Raw genomic sequence first — 19,584 nt, forward strand, 5'->3', positions numbered from 1 at the left:
TAGTAGCAATAATCTAAATTTATGGCAGAATCAGCTGTCAGGCCTTTTCAACCTGTGAGCTGTAGCCTCTGAACAGGTGATTATTTTTGTTGTTGATGGGAATCAGTACAGCAAGTCTGTAAGGATGTGACAGCACTTTAAAACCTGTAAACTACTAAAAATGGTACTCGTTAGAAATGATTTGAATAGGCTTTGTGACAAATACAGGTAAAAGAAAAAAAGATCTCTCATTGAGAAGTTAGAGATTAGTGATTTGTTTTTAAGGCAGATGTCCTAAAAATAATCTATCTTGTAGCTGAGTTTGCTGTTTGATGTCATGATTATAAAATGTTGCTTGCCTTTTCCCATTCATCTTATTCTTTTGTTTGCCCAAAGCAGAGATCGTATAATATCTTGCCCATTTATTTTCATAGTCTCTGCTCTCTGTCACATATAAATGAAACCTAGCTCAGAAATAATATGCCTGCAGAAACACAGCATATTTACTTTTTTAAAGGCACAGGCATATATCAGCTTGCTTCTAGTCAAGATAAATAAAAGTATGGCTACTTATCTGTCTTTTTTACTTTCAATTATTGGATGGCAGAAGGAATGAAATCCTCAGAAAGTGCTTTGCTTTGCAAATGCTGAAAATAGTCAAATTTGCTTGCCAACCTAGGCTATGAACAAACACAATGACATAATGGTGTCTCCATTTCTTAACAGAGAAGAAGGCCTTCTTAAAATCTTATAGGCATCTGTAAAGAGAATGCTGCTAAAACTTGAACTTATCAGAGAGGAGGATGAAGCAACCCAGGGTCAATAATATGGAGAAACTCATATGAAAACTGTTCATATCTTCTTCTTCTCTTAGGTTTGCTGAATTTTTATTTACGGAGGAATTCAAGGCTGGTTCCCGGGTCCTTGAAAGTATATACAGCTTGTATGAAGGCTTCTCCGGGACCGTGTGCTTTCTGATCGATCTGCTGCAGCCCAACCAGGCTGAGTTCCCTCTCTTCAGCGTCTTTGTTTAGAAGGCTCCATGTCCCATCATGGTCCTGCAGAAGATTCCCGAGATTTCCTGAGCCTAGTACCTGAGGCAGTTTCCACATAAGCCACATTCAATGGTATCACAACCATGAGCCTTAACATTGCCGCCAGAAGGAAGGAAGGGAGCAGGCAGGTGAAGAAGGCAGCATGATTCCAGGTTTGAAGGGAGAAAAGTGTGAGAACCTGCAAACATAAAGACACCACAACTCTTCTAAAACCCCTAGAGATGGAATAGTTCAGGGAATGGATGTGACACCAAAGATCAGAGGAAAAAGGGAAAGAAAAATCATCTGTCTCACTTAGACCAACATTGAGATGTGGATTATGGCAATGAAATGCCAAAAATACTTTTGCAATTGGAAAGAGAATTTGACCACTTGTGGGTGCCCTCCACCCGTAAATTCAGAAATAAAGACCATCAGAAAACTAAAGTCATTGCCCAGCTGAAAACTGCTAGGAGGGATGGGTCAGGTTGCCAAAGGACAAAAAGGGAAACTCTTGGTTGTCCTTTGCCTTTACTTACTGAAATTCATGATTTTTAATGCATGGAGAAATTTGCCTATGAATCTCTATTTTTATCATTACCCTGGGCACTTTAAAGAAATCATACCATAATTTAGTTTCACCCCTCAAAGTCCAAGTTCCCTTAGGCCTTAGAGCTCTTTTCCTGGTTCCTTCTTTCCGAAAGCTCAATTAGAATAGCAAAATTCACAGGCTAGCAAATATCATAGCAGGTGTTGCTGTGAAGTGTTTTTCTCAATTTGAAGTATAAGCTATGTACTGTCTATTGTTAGTAATTTCTTAAATGCCTATGTAATCTCAATGAAGCTATGAACAGAACTGTAAAATATACTTGTGGCAAAAATCTCTCATCCCAAAGATGAGGGTAAACACCAAGGAGGTGGGTCGTTTCTGCCTTGGGTGGAATACTGTGTCCCCTGGGACACACACTGGCCTAGAAAGGGATAAGTGATTATGAAAAGAACATTGCTCAATTTTATACTATTAGATTAAGATATGCGTGAACTCCCCAGCTGATCATCATATCCTCCAAGACACAGGCTCCACTAGAATTTGTCTACAATATCCATTGAGCCAAGCTGTCATATTAAATTCAGCCCTGCTGTAAACACATAGAAGCTGTAAAACTATTTCAAATAAGTAGTGGTTTCCAGGACACTGTGGGAGCATCTGTCACTTCAATACTCAGAACACGAGTCTATCCATTTCCTAGAATTTGGTCACTGGCAATTTCATATATCAGAATGAGGAGGAAATTGAATGCATTGTAAGATTTCACAGTTATTTAAATAGTCATTAAGTATTTGGATATACGTGATAGATATAGAATATATATGTATCAACAGGCACTTTGGTTTACATGGGGATAGATGTATATATACATCCGGAGAAGCAAATGACAACCCACTCCAGTATTCTTGCCTGGAAAATTCTGTGGACAGAGGAGCCTGGCGGGCTACAGTCTATAGGGTCACAAAGAGTCGGACATGATTGAGCGACTGAACAACGACAATACATCTGTCCCCATGTAAATGTAAGCACTTACTTTGTTTAGTACTTCCAACTTCTTGATTTATAGATGAACTTTGGGAGGAGTTGGGGAATACTCTGTTGCCTAAAAATGTGTGCGTGCACATGCACACACTTTTTTCTGGAAAGATTTCTAGCATTTACAAGATTCTCCAAGAATCTGGGACTGAAGAACGGTAAGAACTGTCTTCGTATATTTTATGACTTTGTTTACGTGTGTGTTCATCAGAGCAAGCTAAGACAGAGTGGTTTTGAAAAGCACATACCTTTTCAGCTCATTGTTTCCTTTTCCCATCCTCAGATGTAAGTATATAAAATGGCCCTCAGTTGTTCATCTTTGAAGATACTCAGATTGGGGCAGTACCACATAAATAGCAGCTGCAGGTGACTTCCAGAGTTGGGTTCTAGATGTTCTTTCAAGAATTGAATGGTCAAGAACCTCTCAGAAAGCCTTAAGACAAAATGCCTTCTACACAGTAGTCTCCTTTTGAAGTGATAGTGGTAACTGCTTTTCACCATTTGGATGTAAATTCATTTCATTTGACCCCTATAGGCTGACAAATATGCATTCAATATACAGGACTTTAGGAACGCCTACTTTTTATCATCATCCAGCAACCCTTCGAGGTGATTTAAATAACTGATTCAAAGTCTCACAGTTAGAAAGGGGCAGAATAAGGATTTGGATTGAGTTTTACTTCCCATGTGTATTTATTCCATATTCTAGACTAGAACCTGGGGATACAGCGGTGAACAAAATACCCTAAAGTTAGCTTCTGTTTCTGTTTGCTGATCCTTCCACCCTTCATCCTTAAGACCTAAAACCTGAGGTCTAAGAAGTGGTAATCTAGCTCAACATGTCAGTTTCATTTCTAGGAACTTCAGAAAAACTGGACACATTTCTGCTTACCCACCCTTTGGAGGTCCAGTAGGGTAACTGTGTTGTCATTGTGAAAACGCAACCTTTTTGTGTGTCAAATCCAAGAAGAGGCCATGTTTGTGTCTTTATGAATTGATGCCTCAGTAAATTAGAGACAAAGATAAACTTACTTAGCACTTAAACCTGTGTAAAGTTTTCATTTTCCTGAGAAAGTAGAATTATGGGTTTGGGAAGGTCCTCTTCTATCTTGTTTTCCCAAGAAGGGGGAAAGAGACACTTTAGCATTGCTGTAGAAAAGTGTGGCCTGTCACTTCTTATTTAACTAACCAACGTGTTCCCGTCTAAGTAATAACAGTCTTTTTTGAATAATGCTAAAGTGTGTCACCTCTTGAGGGCTACAAGGGTATTTTCACCACCACTAGCATTACTTTAATATCATTTACTATATGTGGGCATAAATAATTATAAATCTTGAAGGTAACTGTGGAAATATTTATGGATAGATTGAAAGAATCTCTCAATGATGCGAGAGACTGCCTTATACTGGGTTGGCCAAACAGTTTGTTGGGGTTTTTGAACTTTTTGGCCAACCCAATACTTTGCAAACAGGAAGCATCAGAAAATATTTCAACTCTATGTGTTTTGTTTCATTAACACAATTATGTACCTTCTCTTTCACACCTCCCCAATGTATTTTTATTTTGCCTAATCGCATTTTAGTCATCAGATTTTACTTTTTTTTTCCATTTGTAACTTGGTAATGGAGAACAGAGGTTTGACAGCATATATTCCACTGTGCTTTAGGTAATTGACTACACTATTAAGATAATAGTATTTACTTTCTGATAACTCGAGAAACAGTCATTTTCTTGGCCCATCCTAAATTTGAACTTTTCCTTGGAAATTTGGATCTTTAACTTTCTTTGACACATTTAAGATTTTAATCAAGATTGTGCTCAAATTGTTCATCTTCTGTAGAGAGCAAATCTCAAAAATTTTAGTGCAACAAATATGTTTGTGTTTTATTACCATTTAAGGGAACAATGATTAAAAGAAAAAAAAACATTAGTAATGCAAACAGCCCTATTTTGGAAATTTCAAACTCTTACTCCATGGGCCGCTATAATCATCACCATCATCCTTTCTACCTCACAGGGTGGTCAATGCTAAAATGTATATAAGAGAGTTTTTTGGGCTTCCCCAGTGGCTCAGTGGTAAAGAATCTGCCTGCAATGCAGAAGATGCAGATTTGATCCCTGGGTTGAGAAGATACTCTGGAGGAGGACACGGCAACCCACTCTAGCATTCTTGCCAGGAGAATCCCTTGGACTGAGGAACTTGGTGGTCTACAGTTCATGGGGTCAGAAAGAGTCGGACATGATTGAAGTGACTGAGCATGCACCAAGAGAGTTTTATAATAGGCAGGTTCTTTATATGTTGAGCATAGTTGGAGAAGGAAATGGCAACCCACTTCAGCATTCTTGCCTGGAGAATTCCACGGACCAAGGAGCCTGGTGGGCTACAGTCCATGGGGTCGCAAAGAGTCAGACACAACTGAGTGACTTCACTCACTCACTCACTCAAGAGCATAGTAAATCATGCTCAATTATGACTTTGAGTGAGCATTTCAGCCAAATGGAATCTCCTTGTGATGCAGTGCTCGGAGTCTGGACCACTTGCTGCATAAAAACAAAGTATGTTTTTTATATTCTATAACCAGTCCTATCAATAGCATTTGTGCCTCAGAAAGTTCTGATTCACTGGGCTGAGTATGTAGGAATAGGCTGGTTCAGAGGGAGCTCCTTTTAATGCAAATATTTATTTTGCTCTCTGAAAACAAACTCAAGGAAAGGAGGTACCGTTTAGGTCTGCAGAGCAAACATAAACTGGGGGATAAGGTAATTTGGAGTTGAGTCTGGTTTGCACTTTAATTCAGGCCTCAGTATTGCATGACATAGAGCGATAGAAATATACTCTCATGGCATAGAAGGCCTTCCTTTGGGGGCCTGGGTTATTTATTCAGCACTATCCTAAATCAAGAGCAAAATGACTAAGCCTCATATTCACCAAGGCTGGGTGATTATGGCATAAACTTGGTGAGGAAAGCCAATGAGAAGGCAGGCAAAGATTGGGTGGGAGAAAGCTTAGCATCTGTGTGAGTTGTGGAGGCACATTTAGTGCTGCTCATGGGTTTTATTGCTTCCTGGGACCTCTAATCCCATACCACCCCTGATCCAGCAACTTCTTGTCCTCCTTCTTTTTAAATAGTACATTCTGATGTGTTGTTTTTGTTTTTTTTTTCTGTGTCTGCTTAATCATGTGACCTCCTTTTGCCTGAGAAGGCAGCTTTCTCCTTATCTCTTCCATCCATGTCAGTTGGTAGCTACGAGCTCCAGGCCCAGGAAGACTGGAGTCCCCTCCAGATGGAAGGGCTGACCTCAAGGTCAGCAGCAGCAGGAGTTGGGCCCATTATGCAGTCTGAGATAGCCCACCCCGGGTACAGCTGTTCACGAGAGAAGGGTGACTGCGTTTATCCTGCCTCTCCTCCATAAAGAAACCTGGTCATTTTATTTGTACTGCTCAACAACAACAACAAAGTTCATGCTACATTAAATATCTGGGCCTCCCACATGATCATAAATCTCATACTAGGGGTGCCCTCTCTCTCCTTGTTTCTTTAATTGCAAGTGCTAATGAACTGAGGCCTGATGGATGATGCCTTAGGGGTGGAAAATATATTTGCTTTTATTTTCTTTAAAGTCCTGAACCTTGTCATTTGCACATGGACTTCTCCACAAATGTCAAAGTCCCTTATCTGCAGAACTTTCTGCACCTTCTTTGGCTTTTGTGAACCCATTACCCCTCTGAATTGAATTTGAAAAAAATCCTTTAAAATGAAAACCAAATCATCCATGCTTTTCTTCTTTGTGGGGAGGGGTGGTGGTGGTGAGTAAGCATGGTTTAAAAAGCAGATGGCCCTTTCTTTTCTTGCCTTTCTTCTCCATGTAGAATATTCAGGAAGGAGAGAGAGAAAAGGAGAAAAGATACACGAGGCTTGACTGTCACACTCTTTAAAAACACAGTTTGCAAGGACTTCCTGTTTGTTTCCCATTTGGCTTTTCTTAGTCTGTGTAGAAAATTGTGTGTGTGTCTGTCTGTAAGAGAGCAAGAGACTGACTTAGAATGAAAATCACATATGAAATAAAACCCAACATTTAGCTCTTAGATGAATCTAAGTGAACAGATACATGCAAGCATAAACTGATTAATGAGTGGCTCTTCATTGTGTGTTAACTGCTGTCTAATCAATTAGCACATAATTAACGAGGGCCCTAGTTATATTTGAGTGTCTATCTTAAGCATCACTTTCATACAATTTCTGTTGCCGGGTTAAAGGCATTAGTAGCCATCTTGTAGATGAGAACAGATATGAGTTTCACAAACAGAGCCGCAAGTGTGAGCCACATATGTAGTTTTAAAATTTTCTAGTAGCTCCATTAAAATGCAAAAGAAAGGGTGAAATTAATTTTAATGGTGTAGTTGATTCAACTCAGCCTTCCCAAAATATTATCCTTTCAACATGTAACCAATATAGTTATTAATGAGATATTTAACATTTTGGGGTATTAACTTTTAAAAATCTGGTGTGTGTTGGACACTTACTGTACACCTCAAATCAGACTGGCCACATTTCAAGTGCTCAAGAGCCATATGTGGGTTGACTGTTGCATTGGACAGTAGGGCTAGCATCCCACTGCTGTCCCTCAGCATTGAGAAGGTCCTCCTAGAGCGCATGTGTGTTTTTGTTGTTGTAAGAGAAAATGGAAACCAAACACTGCATGTTACTTGAGTACTGCAGTGTTTCCCCGTGTGCAGGACACTAGGACCAACTGCCCTGTGAAAAAATAGATTCAGTGATGAAATAAGTTAGGGAAGTTCTATTCTTTTATCCCCTTTTTGGAGATTTACATGGTACACTGGCATGTCATAGACTCTGAAAAAACTCTTCTGGATAAAGAAACCGGTGTGCAGCTGTTGAGTTCTGTGTTTATGAGGTTCCACCTCCGGATGGTGGTGGTTACCCAGCTACCACTATAAAAACATGGTTAGTGTGGCATCATACGTTTATGGTATGCTTATAATCATTATTTTTCTGCAGAGGTGTTTTAACACCCCTCCCCCTCCCCACATCACATTAAAGATACCAGAACAATGTCCCTGAGTATTAGTCCCTACTAATTATCTTGCCCTCACGAAGATGTAAGGTCATTCTTTAGTACACTTCTGGGAAGAAGACTTCTGGAAATTGCCACAAGGTCTCTGCATGAGAAAAACTTTGTGTCTTCCCTTCCTTCTCCATTCTCTTTGGAGCCTATCTCTACTTATTCTTTGTATTCAGAATCACCGAAGAGCTAAGATATGTCTTCTTGTTCTAGAACCACCTACTAAGTTGAAACCAGCAGATGGCTGTAATGTCTTGCACGTGGACACAGATCTTCAGAAAGTACCCCAATACATACCTTCCTCTCATTCTTTCAGAAATGATGAGTTCTACCAAGATGGGAGAAACATCAGAATGTGTATATGTGTAAACATAGAACTGTTTCTGCTAATAGTTTCTTTAAAAATGTTTTGTGTGTGGTGTTCATTTACTTGCTTTAATATGTGCTGTTATTGTAAAGTGTGTGAAGTAGTTGTGACTTAGCGATCAGTTTGAAGAAGATATACACTATACTTGACAACTGTCAACCTTCAGCAAGTGATCTTTTTGCCTTTGTTTGAGTGGGAAGTCTAATGCTGCCCTTATAAGTTTTGTTTTACGATCTGTGCTTAAGTGGCAATTACCAATTAAATAACTTCTGCCGCTTAATTTGGTTCAAGTTGACTGTAGTAACCCTTCTATGTGGATGTATTTAAATAAGATTAAATGATCCGTTTTGCCTCTTTTTTTTTTTTAGGGCTTTAGTATTTCAATGTTAGTGATGTCTTCTGAAGACTCTAGTAGCAGCAGAATCCCTTTGCTCCTGAAAATGAAGATTATATAACATGAGGTTTTATATAGACTTTCCAGATAGAGGAGGGGGACATTCTAAGTGCAAAAGTTTGGTTTTAGAATCTATCTGATTCGGAAGAGCAGTCCATTCTCTAAAAAGGTAACAGCTTTCCCAATTTTGAACATCTGGGGGAGCTCTACTTGGAAAGGAAGTCTGAATTAGTCTCATGGATTTAATGGCGCTAAATTAACATTTTTCAAATGGATTTTGTAGTAGAATCCAATTATTAGAGGAAGTCACTTGGTTGCAAAGCCATATACTAGAAAACAGTCAAACACCATGTGATAGTTTTGGAATGTACATTTCCCAAGTGAATAGAATTTACTTCACCAAAAAGATTTTACACAATTCATGATACTTACAGAAATAAGGTTGTATCACGGAGAAAAAAGCTCACCTCTGTAAATGCTACATTTCACATTCACTAGTAAACTAGTGTAATTCCTTAATTATTTGGAGCGATACAAAAGAATAAGTTGTCAATAGAATAGAAATGCTTATTTCTAACTGTATTTAGGAATGAATACATACTATAATTCAAGAGACTTGGGTTCAATCCCTGGGTCGGGAAGATCCCCTGGAGGGGAGCATGGCAACCCACTCCAGTATTTTTGCCTGGAGAATCCCATGGAAAGAGGAACCTGGTGGGCTACAGTTCATGGGGTTGCAAAGAGTCAGACATGACTGAAGCAATTTCATACGCATGCATGATTTAAGGTATTACTGAATTTTGAAGAACTGCTCAATAAATTAGTAGTATTAATAAAATTGTACTCTTTTTACAATGCATTTGCCTCAGCACACATGCTGACTTAAAAACATAAATTTGTTTTAAAATACACCAGATAACACAGATTGGTTATTATGACTTTAAAAGCCTAATTTCCAATAGCATTAAATCCAACACCAGTTATATGTTGTATATAACTAAAATTTTGAAAGCCTTGCACACAAAATGAGAGACTTATTCAAAAATGTTTTTTTTTCTTTTTGCCAAAAAAGGTTCTACACCCTATTGCTAATTATTATATTCCTTTAGGGGTACTTTGAGGCACTTTCAAAGACATATTTGTAGCAGTTACATCTAAATTTAGAGCAGAACATTGTGTCAGATATTTTGCTATATCACAAAATGTTGTAGTACTGTATTTTATAATAAACCAAATTCTCAAGAATTCTGGTATACTACATATTATTATGCCAAAAAAAACCACTTTCTAGAAGTCTGTTATTGTGTACTTAATATTTCAAGAAAATAATGGGTATTTCAGTCAGAGCAAGAAAGTATAATGCAATACATGACATTCAATTGATCTTTAGTCACAATCCATTTAGGTGTTTGACAGAGAAAGTAGCAATCACAAGCTCAAATGCATACATTATTCTAAAGGACAAAATGACAAACACTTAATACACAAAGACATGGTCACTGGGGCAAGTTAGCTGGTGCCTGGCTGAACAGGATCAACTTGCCAATCAATGCTCATCGGATTTTAGCTTTTGTTATTGGTTGTTCCTGGCGGGGAAGTGCTACAGGTCAGTTGATGTCGCCTCCCCTTCTTGTGGGGGATTTGCTTACAGCCAGTGCATGGTATAATGAATTCTCTGGAAGCAGGGTTGAGTCAGAAGCATAGAGATGCACCTTACTGTCTTTAAAACTGCTGTTATACAATGTTCTAAACACTGTGATCTTTCCAAATGTATTTTCTGTATTAGTTTTGTACTGTTAGAAAATAATACGCCATAAACTGGACTCTATAGTGTTTAAAGCAATGTTATTTATTGGCTTATCACCCCCTGCTTGTTTATGTACAGTCTACTTAATATAAAACCTGTGATAATCCTTTGCCTTAAAAATAAAATCTAATGCTAAATACTGAGTGTGCTCTAACCTAATTTTAAGCTACAAGTTAATTTTTCCTTTAAAAATTAAGATGGTGTCAAATAAAATATCAAATGAATACTTTATGGAGTGTGGCTGCCTATTCTGTACTTGTGACAGTGTGTGTATCTTGATCCAGAACATGATGACCTGCTGGGTGCTATAAATAGATATTAGTAATCCTTTTAGAGAATGGGCCTGGCACTTCTCAGCTATGGGCTGAATACCTCCTCTTAACCCTTATAAATAGATTTTCCCATGCCACAGAAGAATGAAGAAAAACAGTCCTCCATGTTCTCTCTCTACATTTTTTGTCTTGATTCCTCTTTGAATCTTCACATTCTATTTGTGTTGCCATCATATTCCTAAATAGAAAAATGCCAGAGATGCCTGAAGATGGATGAAATCACCTAACTTCAGCGGGGAAAGGGATCTCACAATTATTCAAGTCCAATCTCTTATGGAACAGGTTAGAACTCGAGTTGTAGAGATGTAATGAAGGCTCAAGCTCTGAGCGACGGTGGTGGTGGTGAGGGGTGTTGAGCCCATCCTGATGTCCAGAAGGCTGTCACCGATCCAATGAGCGAAAGGGCATTGTGTTAGTCTTGGGGCTGGCATGAAGCAGCAAGCAGAGGGAGGTATGGCGTGGCCTAGAAAATCGTTTCCTTATTAGGTCTTGGTCTTCGGCGGGCTGAATTAGTCAGTTATGAAGGAATATATCAATATTTTTGAAAGCAGGTTTTCTGGGAAGGAAAGCGTTAGCTCTTAGGGATTACACTGATGCTCTTTCACCTTGGAAGCAATGCTTCAGACTTGGTCGGGTGAAAAGGTACATTCCGGGTGCGTGACGATATAGTTGCACTTTGAAAAGCATCTGCGGGCTCTGCTTATTTTTTTTTTAAGTGACCGGAAACGCTGATCCTTTGGCGTTATTTAGGGATTCGGCGTTATTTAGGTCCAGAAAACAGAGCCCGGGCTGGAAAGGCATCCTGATCCCAATTCCGGGTCCCGCGGGGCTGCAGGTTTTTGAAGGGATGTGAAGGTTTCCCACAGAAGCGTCGACCAAGGGGCTTTAGGACCCAGCGGCTGCGCGCGGGGCCGGCGGGGCCCGCCGCCTCCTGTGCGGCTCGGCGCGGGCGCTCGCCGGGCGCGGGTTCGCGGCCCGCCCGCGGCTTGTCGCCGCAGAGACGCGACGGGCGCTGAGGCGCGCGGGCGGCGCTCGGTGCGCGTGGGCGTGTCCCGCCCCGGCCGCGCGCCCCGCCCCAGCCCCGCCGGGTCGCTCGCCCCCAGGCCCAGCTCCAGCGCCCGGGCCCCGCGCCCTCGGCGGGCAGCGCAGAGCGCGGGAGCAGTTGGGGCCGGGCATGCCGGGAGCCCCCGGGGCAGCCGCCGCCGCCACCGCCACCGCCACCGCCACCGCCACCGCGTCCGCCGCCGGTGCGCGCCGCTGACGCGCGGAGATGAAATTCCCGGGCTCGGTGCTGGCGTCCGTGTTCCTGTTCGTGGCCGAGACGTCGGCGGCGCTGTACCTGAGCAGCACCTACCGCTCGGGCGGGGACGGCATGTGGCAGGCGCTGACGCTGCTGTTCTCGCTGCTGCCCTGCGCTCTGGTGCAGCTCACGCTGCTCTTCGTGCACCGCGACTTCACCCGCGACCGGCCGCTCGTGCTGCTGCTGCACCTGCTGCAGCTCGGGCCCCTCTTCAGGTGCGTGCGGGACCCCCGGCGGCGGGGGCCGGGCCTCCCGGGGAGGGGGCCGCGGTCGGGGACTGGGGCCCAGGCCGGCCCGCCCGCCTCCTCCGCTCCACCACCGTCCCTGTCACAGGAATGCGACAGGAACCGGGGAGAGTGGGAATGGAGCCGGGGCGTACCGCCTTCCTGTTAGGGGCTAGCGTTGGAAACTGCCGACAGTCGACTGAATTGGACCAACGGAAAGGGCCAGTTCGGGCCCCTCAACCCTCAGCGCGACCTGGTGGACTCTGGCAGGATGAGGTCGTGTCGCGACGGGGCCTTAGGAAGAGCGTTCTAAATGGCCGTTAGAATCCAAGTGGGCACAGTTGATTGAATTGAATTTAAATTGAACAAACACGTGGCGTGGGCTGTACTAGGCACTGTTCTGAGCTCAGTTACACATACTAACTTAGGTAATTCTCATACACGACCCTAAAAATCCACGCATCCGTCTTTTCTGTCCGATGTGGAAACATGGAGGGGGGAGGGCGGCGGGGGGAGCGGGGTAGAAATGTCTCCAGGGCCCTGCCTGACTTCTAAACTCAGCCCTGCCTGGCTTGTAAACTTAACCGATGAAGCTGGAACACAGGTGCCACGGAGACCCCAACTCTTGCTGTGTGTAAAGAGAAAAAAAAAAAAAACTATTAGTGACATTTCTGGAAATTGTAGGAACACAAAGCAAGTAAAAAATTTTCTGGTAATGAAGTACATTTTGGTTTATCTGAGGACCATGAAGAGAGTTTAGAATGTGTTGTTTTGATACCTCTCATCTCTGTAGGAAAAGCAAAACAAAGGGTTTCTATCTGGATTAGAAACAAATTTATAATAATGAACTTTAGATATAGGTGGGAGAGAAAGGGGAAGAGGTAGAAAGGCCAGACACTCAGCTGCCAGAAAATTCAGCCAGCTGGGAATCTTTTCTACCAGGAAATATCTCCCCAACCAATACATCGCATACACACACACACACACACAGCAAAATATCTCCCCCACCAACATACCACATACACACATTCAAGTAGCAAAATAGATTTTACAGAGCCCTATATATACACACAGTCAAGTAGTAAAATAGATTTTACAGGGCCCTATTAGAAAACTTTGCATTTCATATTAGAGACAATCATCCCAGCTGACACTCAAAATACTGACTTGTAGTTTACACAATGTCAGAACAAACCAGGTGAACAAGTTTCCCAACCTCGAAAGCCACAGACTCCTACAGAGGAAGAGAAACAGGTGCACTGGCAGGAGTAAGAAGTTGCTACCAACCTCATGAGAGCAAGGGAAGAGTTGGGGGAGAGGGGAACAGAGAGAAAGAAAGGGGAATTTAAAAGCCCTGCAACCTGGGGCCATAGAATGAGGAGCGAGTCCTCCCTGGGCAAGTAGGCCGCAGCAGCCTCATTGCCCACTATGTACACTATGTACAGTGTACTCTACTTGGACAAGGCACTCATCATTTCTTAGCTCCATCTTGTGAAAAGAAAGTTCATTGCCCATGCTATTTGAGTAAAGTGACAGAGAAAGGGAAACTGACAGTTCTTAAATGCTTCTTGTGCTAAATGGTTTGGTAGGTAGCTGTTTATCTCTCTCAGGTCATTGACTCCTCACCATAAAGTAGTGAGGAAAATTGTTCCCATTTTATAGATGAGAAAATGAGACCCCACACCACATTCACAAGGCTTCTTACAAGTGGAATTGGCTTAATTATGTGAAAGAAGTCTGAGGAGTGTGCAATGTGTTTTATCTATAGTTCCATCTTAAGAAAGTTTGGTCATCTTGGCAAAACTGAAAAAATACAGCCTAAGTTGCCATCTTGGTAAATAAGAATACGCTATCAGTACTAACATTTCAAATGTCTCTAAGTACTGAGTGCCCCAAGACAAAGCTAATGACATAATAGTATGTATAAAAACAGGATGGCACACACAGACTTAAGCTCAGAGAGATATACCAAGTTGTTCAGAGTGGTAATATCAGGATGATGGAGTTATGGGGCAAATTTCATTTTTTTCTGAAAATATAGAGAAGTACATCATTTACTCTTTTATTATATTATACTTCTCTATATTTTCCGGTTTTTACCGTAAAAATATTTTAACTTTATTTAAAAAAAGAAAAAGTTTGGTACTTTGGAGCGATAACTTCTCAACTGATACATATATATAAAGTTTCAACACTATAAAGAGACCTATTTCCAGAAAATTCTGAATAGGTCATTGTGCTTTGGGGGAAAAAACAGAATAACACATTAAAAAAAAGGAACAAACAACCAACTTCCTTCAACAAGGGCACTTTCATTCTAATGCAGCTGATTTCTTTCAAGAAGATGCTGGAACCATGCTGAGATACACAAAATGTGGTTCTGAGCCTCTTATCTTCCAGATGAAAAGAAAAGCAATTTGATGTTGTGTGTTAGCATGACTTAATATCTTATTGAAAGTTCTTCCTACTGTTTGATTTTATTCTAACTCTTAAGACGTCAGCTTTACATAAAGATCAAAGTTATTTCCCCCAAACAAAGGAGAGTCTCTCTGCCCTTCTTATCGATTGGACTTAGTAATATTTTAAAACTGTTTGGGGAAAATTTAGCTCTCTTTAATTTGGGATGGGTACCAACTAGCCAAACTCCTGTTCTTTTTAGGTGAGATGTTGGTTATTTTGGATTCACTCAGTTCAGTCGCATTTCATTACATTGTGATGATGGTGGGCTAAACACTACAGACTAGGCCTTACTCCTTCTTTCATGTAGGGAGGCTTTGGGAGAGCACCATGTTTCATTTATATCAGCCTCATATTTAAAACTGTAATTGCAGTTTGAAGAATTGTTTCCTCATGAAGGCTAGTTTGGGATGACAGGAACATTAAATAATTTCTTGAATTTCTTTTTTTCTATTATAAGGACAATCTTATTGTGAATGATAATAGACATGCTGGATAACCAGAGTGGGGGGAAAACACCTCTTAATAACAAAATTTGTTTCTCATTCTTTTAAAATTATGTTAATTTTATGAATTAATGGGAGAAGGAATAAATATAAATGAGTTACAGGTTCAAGGAATTTGCCCCCATTCTTATTTACCGGTATAATGAAGGAAAAATGGTACCTAAAAATCTAGCTTTATAAAATAAAAGCTAAGAAGTTCTAGTAATTTTTTTTATTCAAGTATAGTTGATGTACAATGTTATATGTTACAGTTGTACAATATGGTGATTCACAGTTTTAAAGGTAATGCCCCATTTATAGTTATTATTATAAAATATTGGCTATATTCCCCATGTTGTACAGTATATTCTTGTAGCTTATTTTATACCTGAGTTTGTACCCCTTAATCTCCTACCCCTATATTGCCTTTCTCCCTTCATGCTCCCTATTGGTAACTACTCGTGTGTTCTCTGGATCTGTGAGTCTAGAATTTTTGACAGAACATTGCAAAATGATTCATTGCAATGAAAATCATTGCAAATACCATAGTATTTCTCTTTTTTGTAAACTTTGAGAAGACTTTAAAAATAACGATAGCCTAAATATGAATAGCTTTTTTGTTGTTGCTTGCAAAGTGCTTTCACATACAGTATATAATTCCATCCACTGTAAAACCTTGTGAGCTAACTGTCATTATCTTTTTTTTACAGTTGAGAATTGAGGCTCAGTGAGATTACGCAAGTGGCTTTTCAGTGGTCACAGGGAGCTTTCTATTTAACCAGTTTGGTTCTTGCATAGCTTCACAGAGCATGTATGTCATAGGAAGATAACGTGGCATAGAGGAAATCATAATCAGTATTTCTTTTGAAAATGTGTTTTTAGTACCTACCTCAGAGGGTCTCTGGTACCACAGATTATTTATACTGACACCAACATGCATGGTTTCAGCTAATTAATAAACTGCTTCCACTATGATGTTTGAAAATGGGATAGAATGAAAATAAAAAAGGATCAACGTGCTGATTACCTTCATTAGGGATCAGCAAACCATGCCCCACATTGAAATCCCCTTACTGCCTGTTTTTGTCAAGTTTGATTGGAACACAGGCATGCCCATTCACTTCTGTCTTGTCAGTGGCTGCTTTTGCATTACAGTGGCAGAGATGAGTAGTTGCAACAGAGACCATTACCTGCAAAGCCTAAAATATTTACTCTTTGTAAATACACAAAATGTTTGCCAACCCTTGGTCAAACTGAAAAACTATCTTGAATGATTGTGATGAAAATACTTAATTTATGGTTACAGTTAGGCAACTTCTCAAGTAAAACAAAACAAAACAAAAAAACCATTTGGAGTAATTGGTTGAGTCTTGCAGAATCCCAGAAAGAGTAGTAGAGTATGTTTCTTACCAGTTTTCTTAACCAGTAGTGGCAAATAGTGGAAGTCTTAGGGCCTTTCACAAATTCATTAAATACTTACTCCATGTAAACTTCTGTGCTAAGATTTTTATTAGTTGAGAAAAACAGTGAATTGCAGGAGGGTACACCTGGGTTTCCTGGTGAAGGAAATGGCAACCCACTCCAGTATTCTTGCCTGGAGAATTCCATGGACAGAGGAGCCTGGTGACCTACAGTCCATGGGGTCGCAAAGAGTTGGACGTGACTGAGCGACTAACACACACACCTGGGTTTCAGGGCCACCTCTGTGATTAGTTCATTCTGGGACCTTCCTTCGTTTCCACTTTAGACAAAGAAGTGTCATTTGTCTATAATTTTGCAAATACTTTCCATTAAACACAGCCTTCTCCTCAGCATCCAGAGACTTGCTTTTTCCTCTGGACCTTCATTTTATTCATTCAGCTCTTAATATGTGCTGTTCTTTCATTTGCTTGTTTGTCATTAAAAATTCTGAGTTTGATTTTACTATTCAGGTAAGATATATTTGTTGTTGGAACGACAGACGGGCAGAAAACAGATAAACACAACTAAAAAAATTTAAAAGCTCTATTTTGACTAAAGAGAACAATTCTTAATATTTTGTTATATATCATCACTAATATTTTTACAGTCATTAAGCTGGTAAACCATGAACCATCTGGGGGAGGGAGGGGTGTGGGAAGGAAGACCCTGATTTGCAGTCTTTGCTGATTTCTGTGATTTAAAGATTTCCATCATGGCCTATTTCAAGCTACTGAGTTGTTTAAGAACTGCCTCACAAAATTCCTAACCATTTAACTGTCTCATGAGTCAGTGTGAGCCAGCTGAAAAACTCCACTGTTTATGTGTATATGTGTGTGTATCCATATGTATATGTAATTTTCTTTTTATTAAAAGTGGAATTTTCTATGTGTTTTCCATTATACTACATTACTCCTTTTGCTTACCAAACATGATAAAAAATTTTGTATGTCAGTATATGTATGTGTATAATGTCAATTTTAAGGACTAGATAATATTTCATTTAATATACATATTAGGATTTATTTAATCATTGTTTTGTTTAGGGACGTTTAGAGTTTTCCCAGAACTTTGCCATTAAAAATAATGGTATGATTCAAATTTTGCAGTAGCCTTTCTTTATAAGTGTGTTAATCTATGAGAAATATCTTACAAACTGAAAGTGCTATATAAATATTCCTTATATTAATTAGGTCCCATTTTCTTGTTTAGATTATGCACATCTCTGAATGAGACAGTGGTGTGCAACTATTTTTGCATTCCCCACAGCACTTAGCAAAGTGCATCCACATTCATTAAGTATTTGAGAATAAAGACAATGGTCAGTTTATTTTCTCTTCTAGTGCTTGTGGCCAGTGGTCCAACTGTGTCAAGTTACAAGACCTCATACAGCCCTCAGTCATAGATCTGAGTTTTTCCTGAGAGCAGATTCAGTTGGATCAGCTAGCCTTAGCTGAAAACCTTGAACTTCATTGTTTTCAGCTAAACAAGTTGATCCACGTTGTTTTACATGTTTTCCTGTAATATATTAGGGCTTTCCTTATAGCTCAGTTGGTAAGAATCTGCCTGCAACGCAGGAGACCCCAGTTTGATTCCTGGGTTGGGAAGATCCTCTGGAGAAGGGATAGGCTATCCACTCCAGTATTCTTGGGCTTCCCTTGTGGCTCAGCTGGTTAAGAATCCGCCTGCAATGTGGGAGGCCTGGGATTGATCCCTGGGTTGGGAAGAGCCCCTGGAGAAGGGAAAGGCTACCCACTCCAGTATTCTGGCCTGGAGAATCCCATGTCCTAAACAGTCCGTGGGTTGCAAAATGTCAAACACAACTAATATATTAAAGTATCTGTGACCCCAGTGGACAAAATATAGCAGACAATTGCCTCTCCCTCCCCATCCCCCTGCACAAACACACTACTGTGTACCTCTTTTTCTCCCAGGAACAGATGAACAAAGATAATCACAAGATATATCCACTCTGTACTCACTAAAGAAAGAAGTTCCTGCATTTCCTTTCTTACATCAGGTTTTATTTTAGTATTTCGAATTATACATGTATTCTCATTTCCTTGGTTGCCTCCAGGTGAGAGTACAAAGTTAACAACACTCAATAAAATAAATGAAGCCATAAAATCTTCTGGCAGCATTATAAGGTTGTTATAAAAATGCACATTTGACTCATCACGTATACGTGATGAGTCAGATGAAGCAATCAGACTGAAGGCTGGAGGGGAATTGATAAGTTTCCATTTATAGTGTGGTGGTTTTCTGTGTACTTCAGAGAGGAAAATAGCATCTACAAGTTAAAGGAGTGGTCCCTGCCATAACTCAGAATCCAAATGGCATCACTAAGGGTTCTTGTAAGAATGCCGCAGACAAGGGCATTTTGTTTCTTTACCTACCTTTGAGAAGAAAGATGAGCAGCAGTGTTCTGGGGAAGAGGGAAAGCAATGGGACCCAGTGACGTATGGTGTGGCGATAAGAGTGCAGGAACAATGGCTGAAATAAAGCATTGAGCTGAGCTGTGGTCTATGAAAGAGGGGCCATGAGGTGAGAAACATGCTAGGATAAGCACTTTTTAAGTGGTCCTTTGTCGAATGTGGTGCTACTGGAACCACAGAGAAGCCCAAATGTGGGCCTGGAGGAGACCTGAGCTGTCAGGTGAGTGGTGGACTGAGAGATTCAAACCGGATGAGTCCCCTCACTTGAAATTCCCAGGAATGTCCTAAGTGAAAGAAATCATGAAATGTCCATCAGAGGGGTATTGTCTATGCATGTGTGTGTGGAAAGGGGAGTGGATATCAAACCCATAAAATCCAATTAGATGTTTATGATTTACATTTATATGTCAGGATAGAGAGGTCTAGAGACATTTGTTGTATAATGAAATATTGATTTCCAATTAAAAATTAAATTATTCTCTATATTAAAAGAAAAAAAATGCACATTTTGGGAAAAATGTCCTTTAACAATTTTGAAGCCTAAAGCCATGAATATTTTTTATTACTAGGAAAAAAACATTTTCCTCAATATTTTGTTATGAAAATTTTTGAACATACAGAAGACAACTTGAAAGAATTGTA

At 40.3% G+C, this 19,584-nt stretch overlaps 2 protein-coding genes across 4 annotated transcripts in view; both read left to right on the top strand.

The window, feature by feature from the left end:
• Positions 1-10,093, top strand: part of LANCL3 (LanC like family member 3) — a 118,968-nt gene extending 108,875 nt beyond the window's left edge. Inside the window, exon 5 of the mRNA XM_055393914.2 lies at positions 854-10,093. Within this exon, the coding sequence (XP_055249889.2) occupies positions 854-1,013 (160 nt within the window). The 3' untranslated portion in view covers positions 1,014-10,093. The remainder of the gene's footprint in view (positions 1-853) is intronic.
• Positions 10,094-11,708: 1,615 nt separating this feature from the next.
• Positions 11,709-19,584, top strand: part of XK (X-linked Kx blood group antigen, Kell and VPS13A binding protein) — an 86,428-nt gene continuing 78,552 nt past the window's right edge. For all 3 annotated transcript variants that reach the window (XM_088833727.1, XM_088833726.1, XM_055393911.2), the window contains exon 1: positions 11,709-12,098. In XM_088833727.1, the coding sequence (XP_088689853.1) occupies positions 11,854-12,098 (245 nt within the window). In that variant the 5' untranslated portion in view covers positions 11,709-11,853. The remainder of the gene's footprint in view (positions 12,099-19,584) is intronic.

This window comes from Moschus berezovskii, chromosome X (assembly GCF_049115385.1).
Source record: "Moschus berezovskii isolate FMDL1 chromosome X, NW_MosBer_1.0, whole genome shotgun sequence".
Taxonomy (NCBI): Eukaryota; Metazoa; Chordata; class Mammalia; order Artiodactyla; family Moschidae; genus Moschus; species Moschus berezovskii.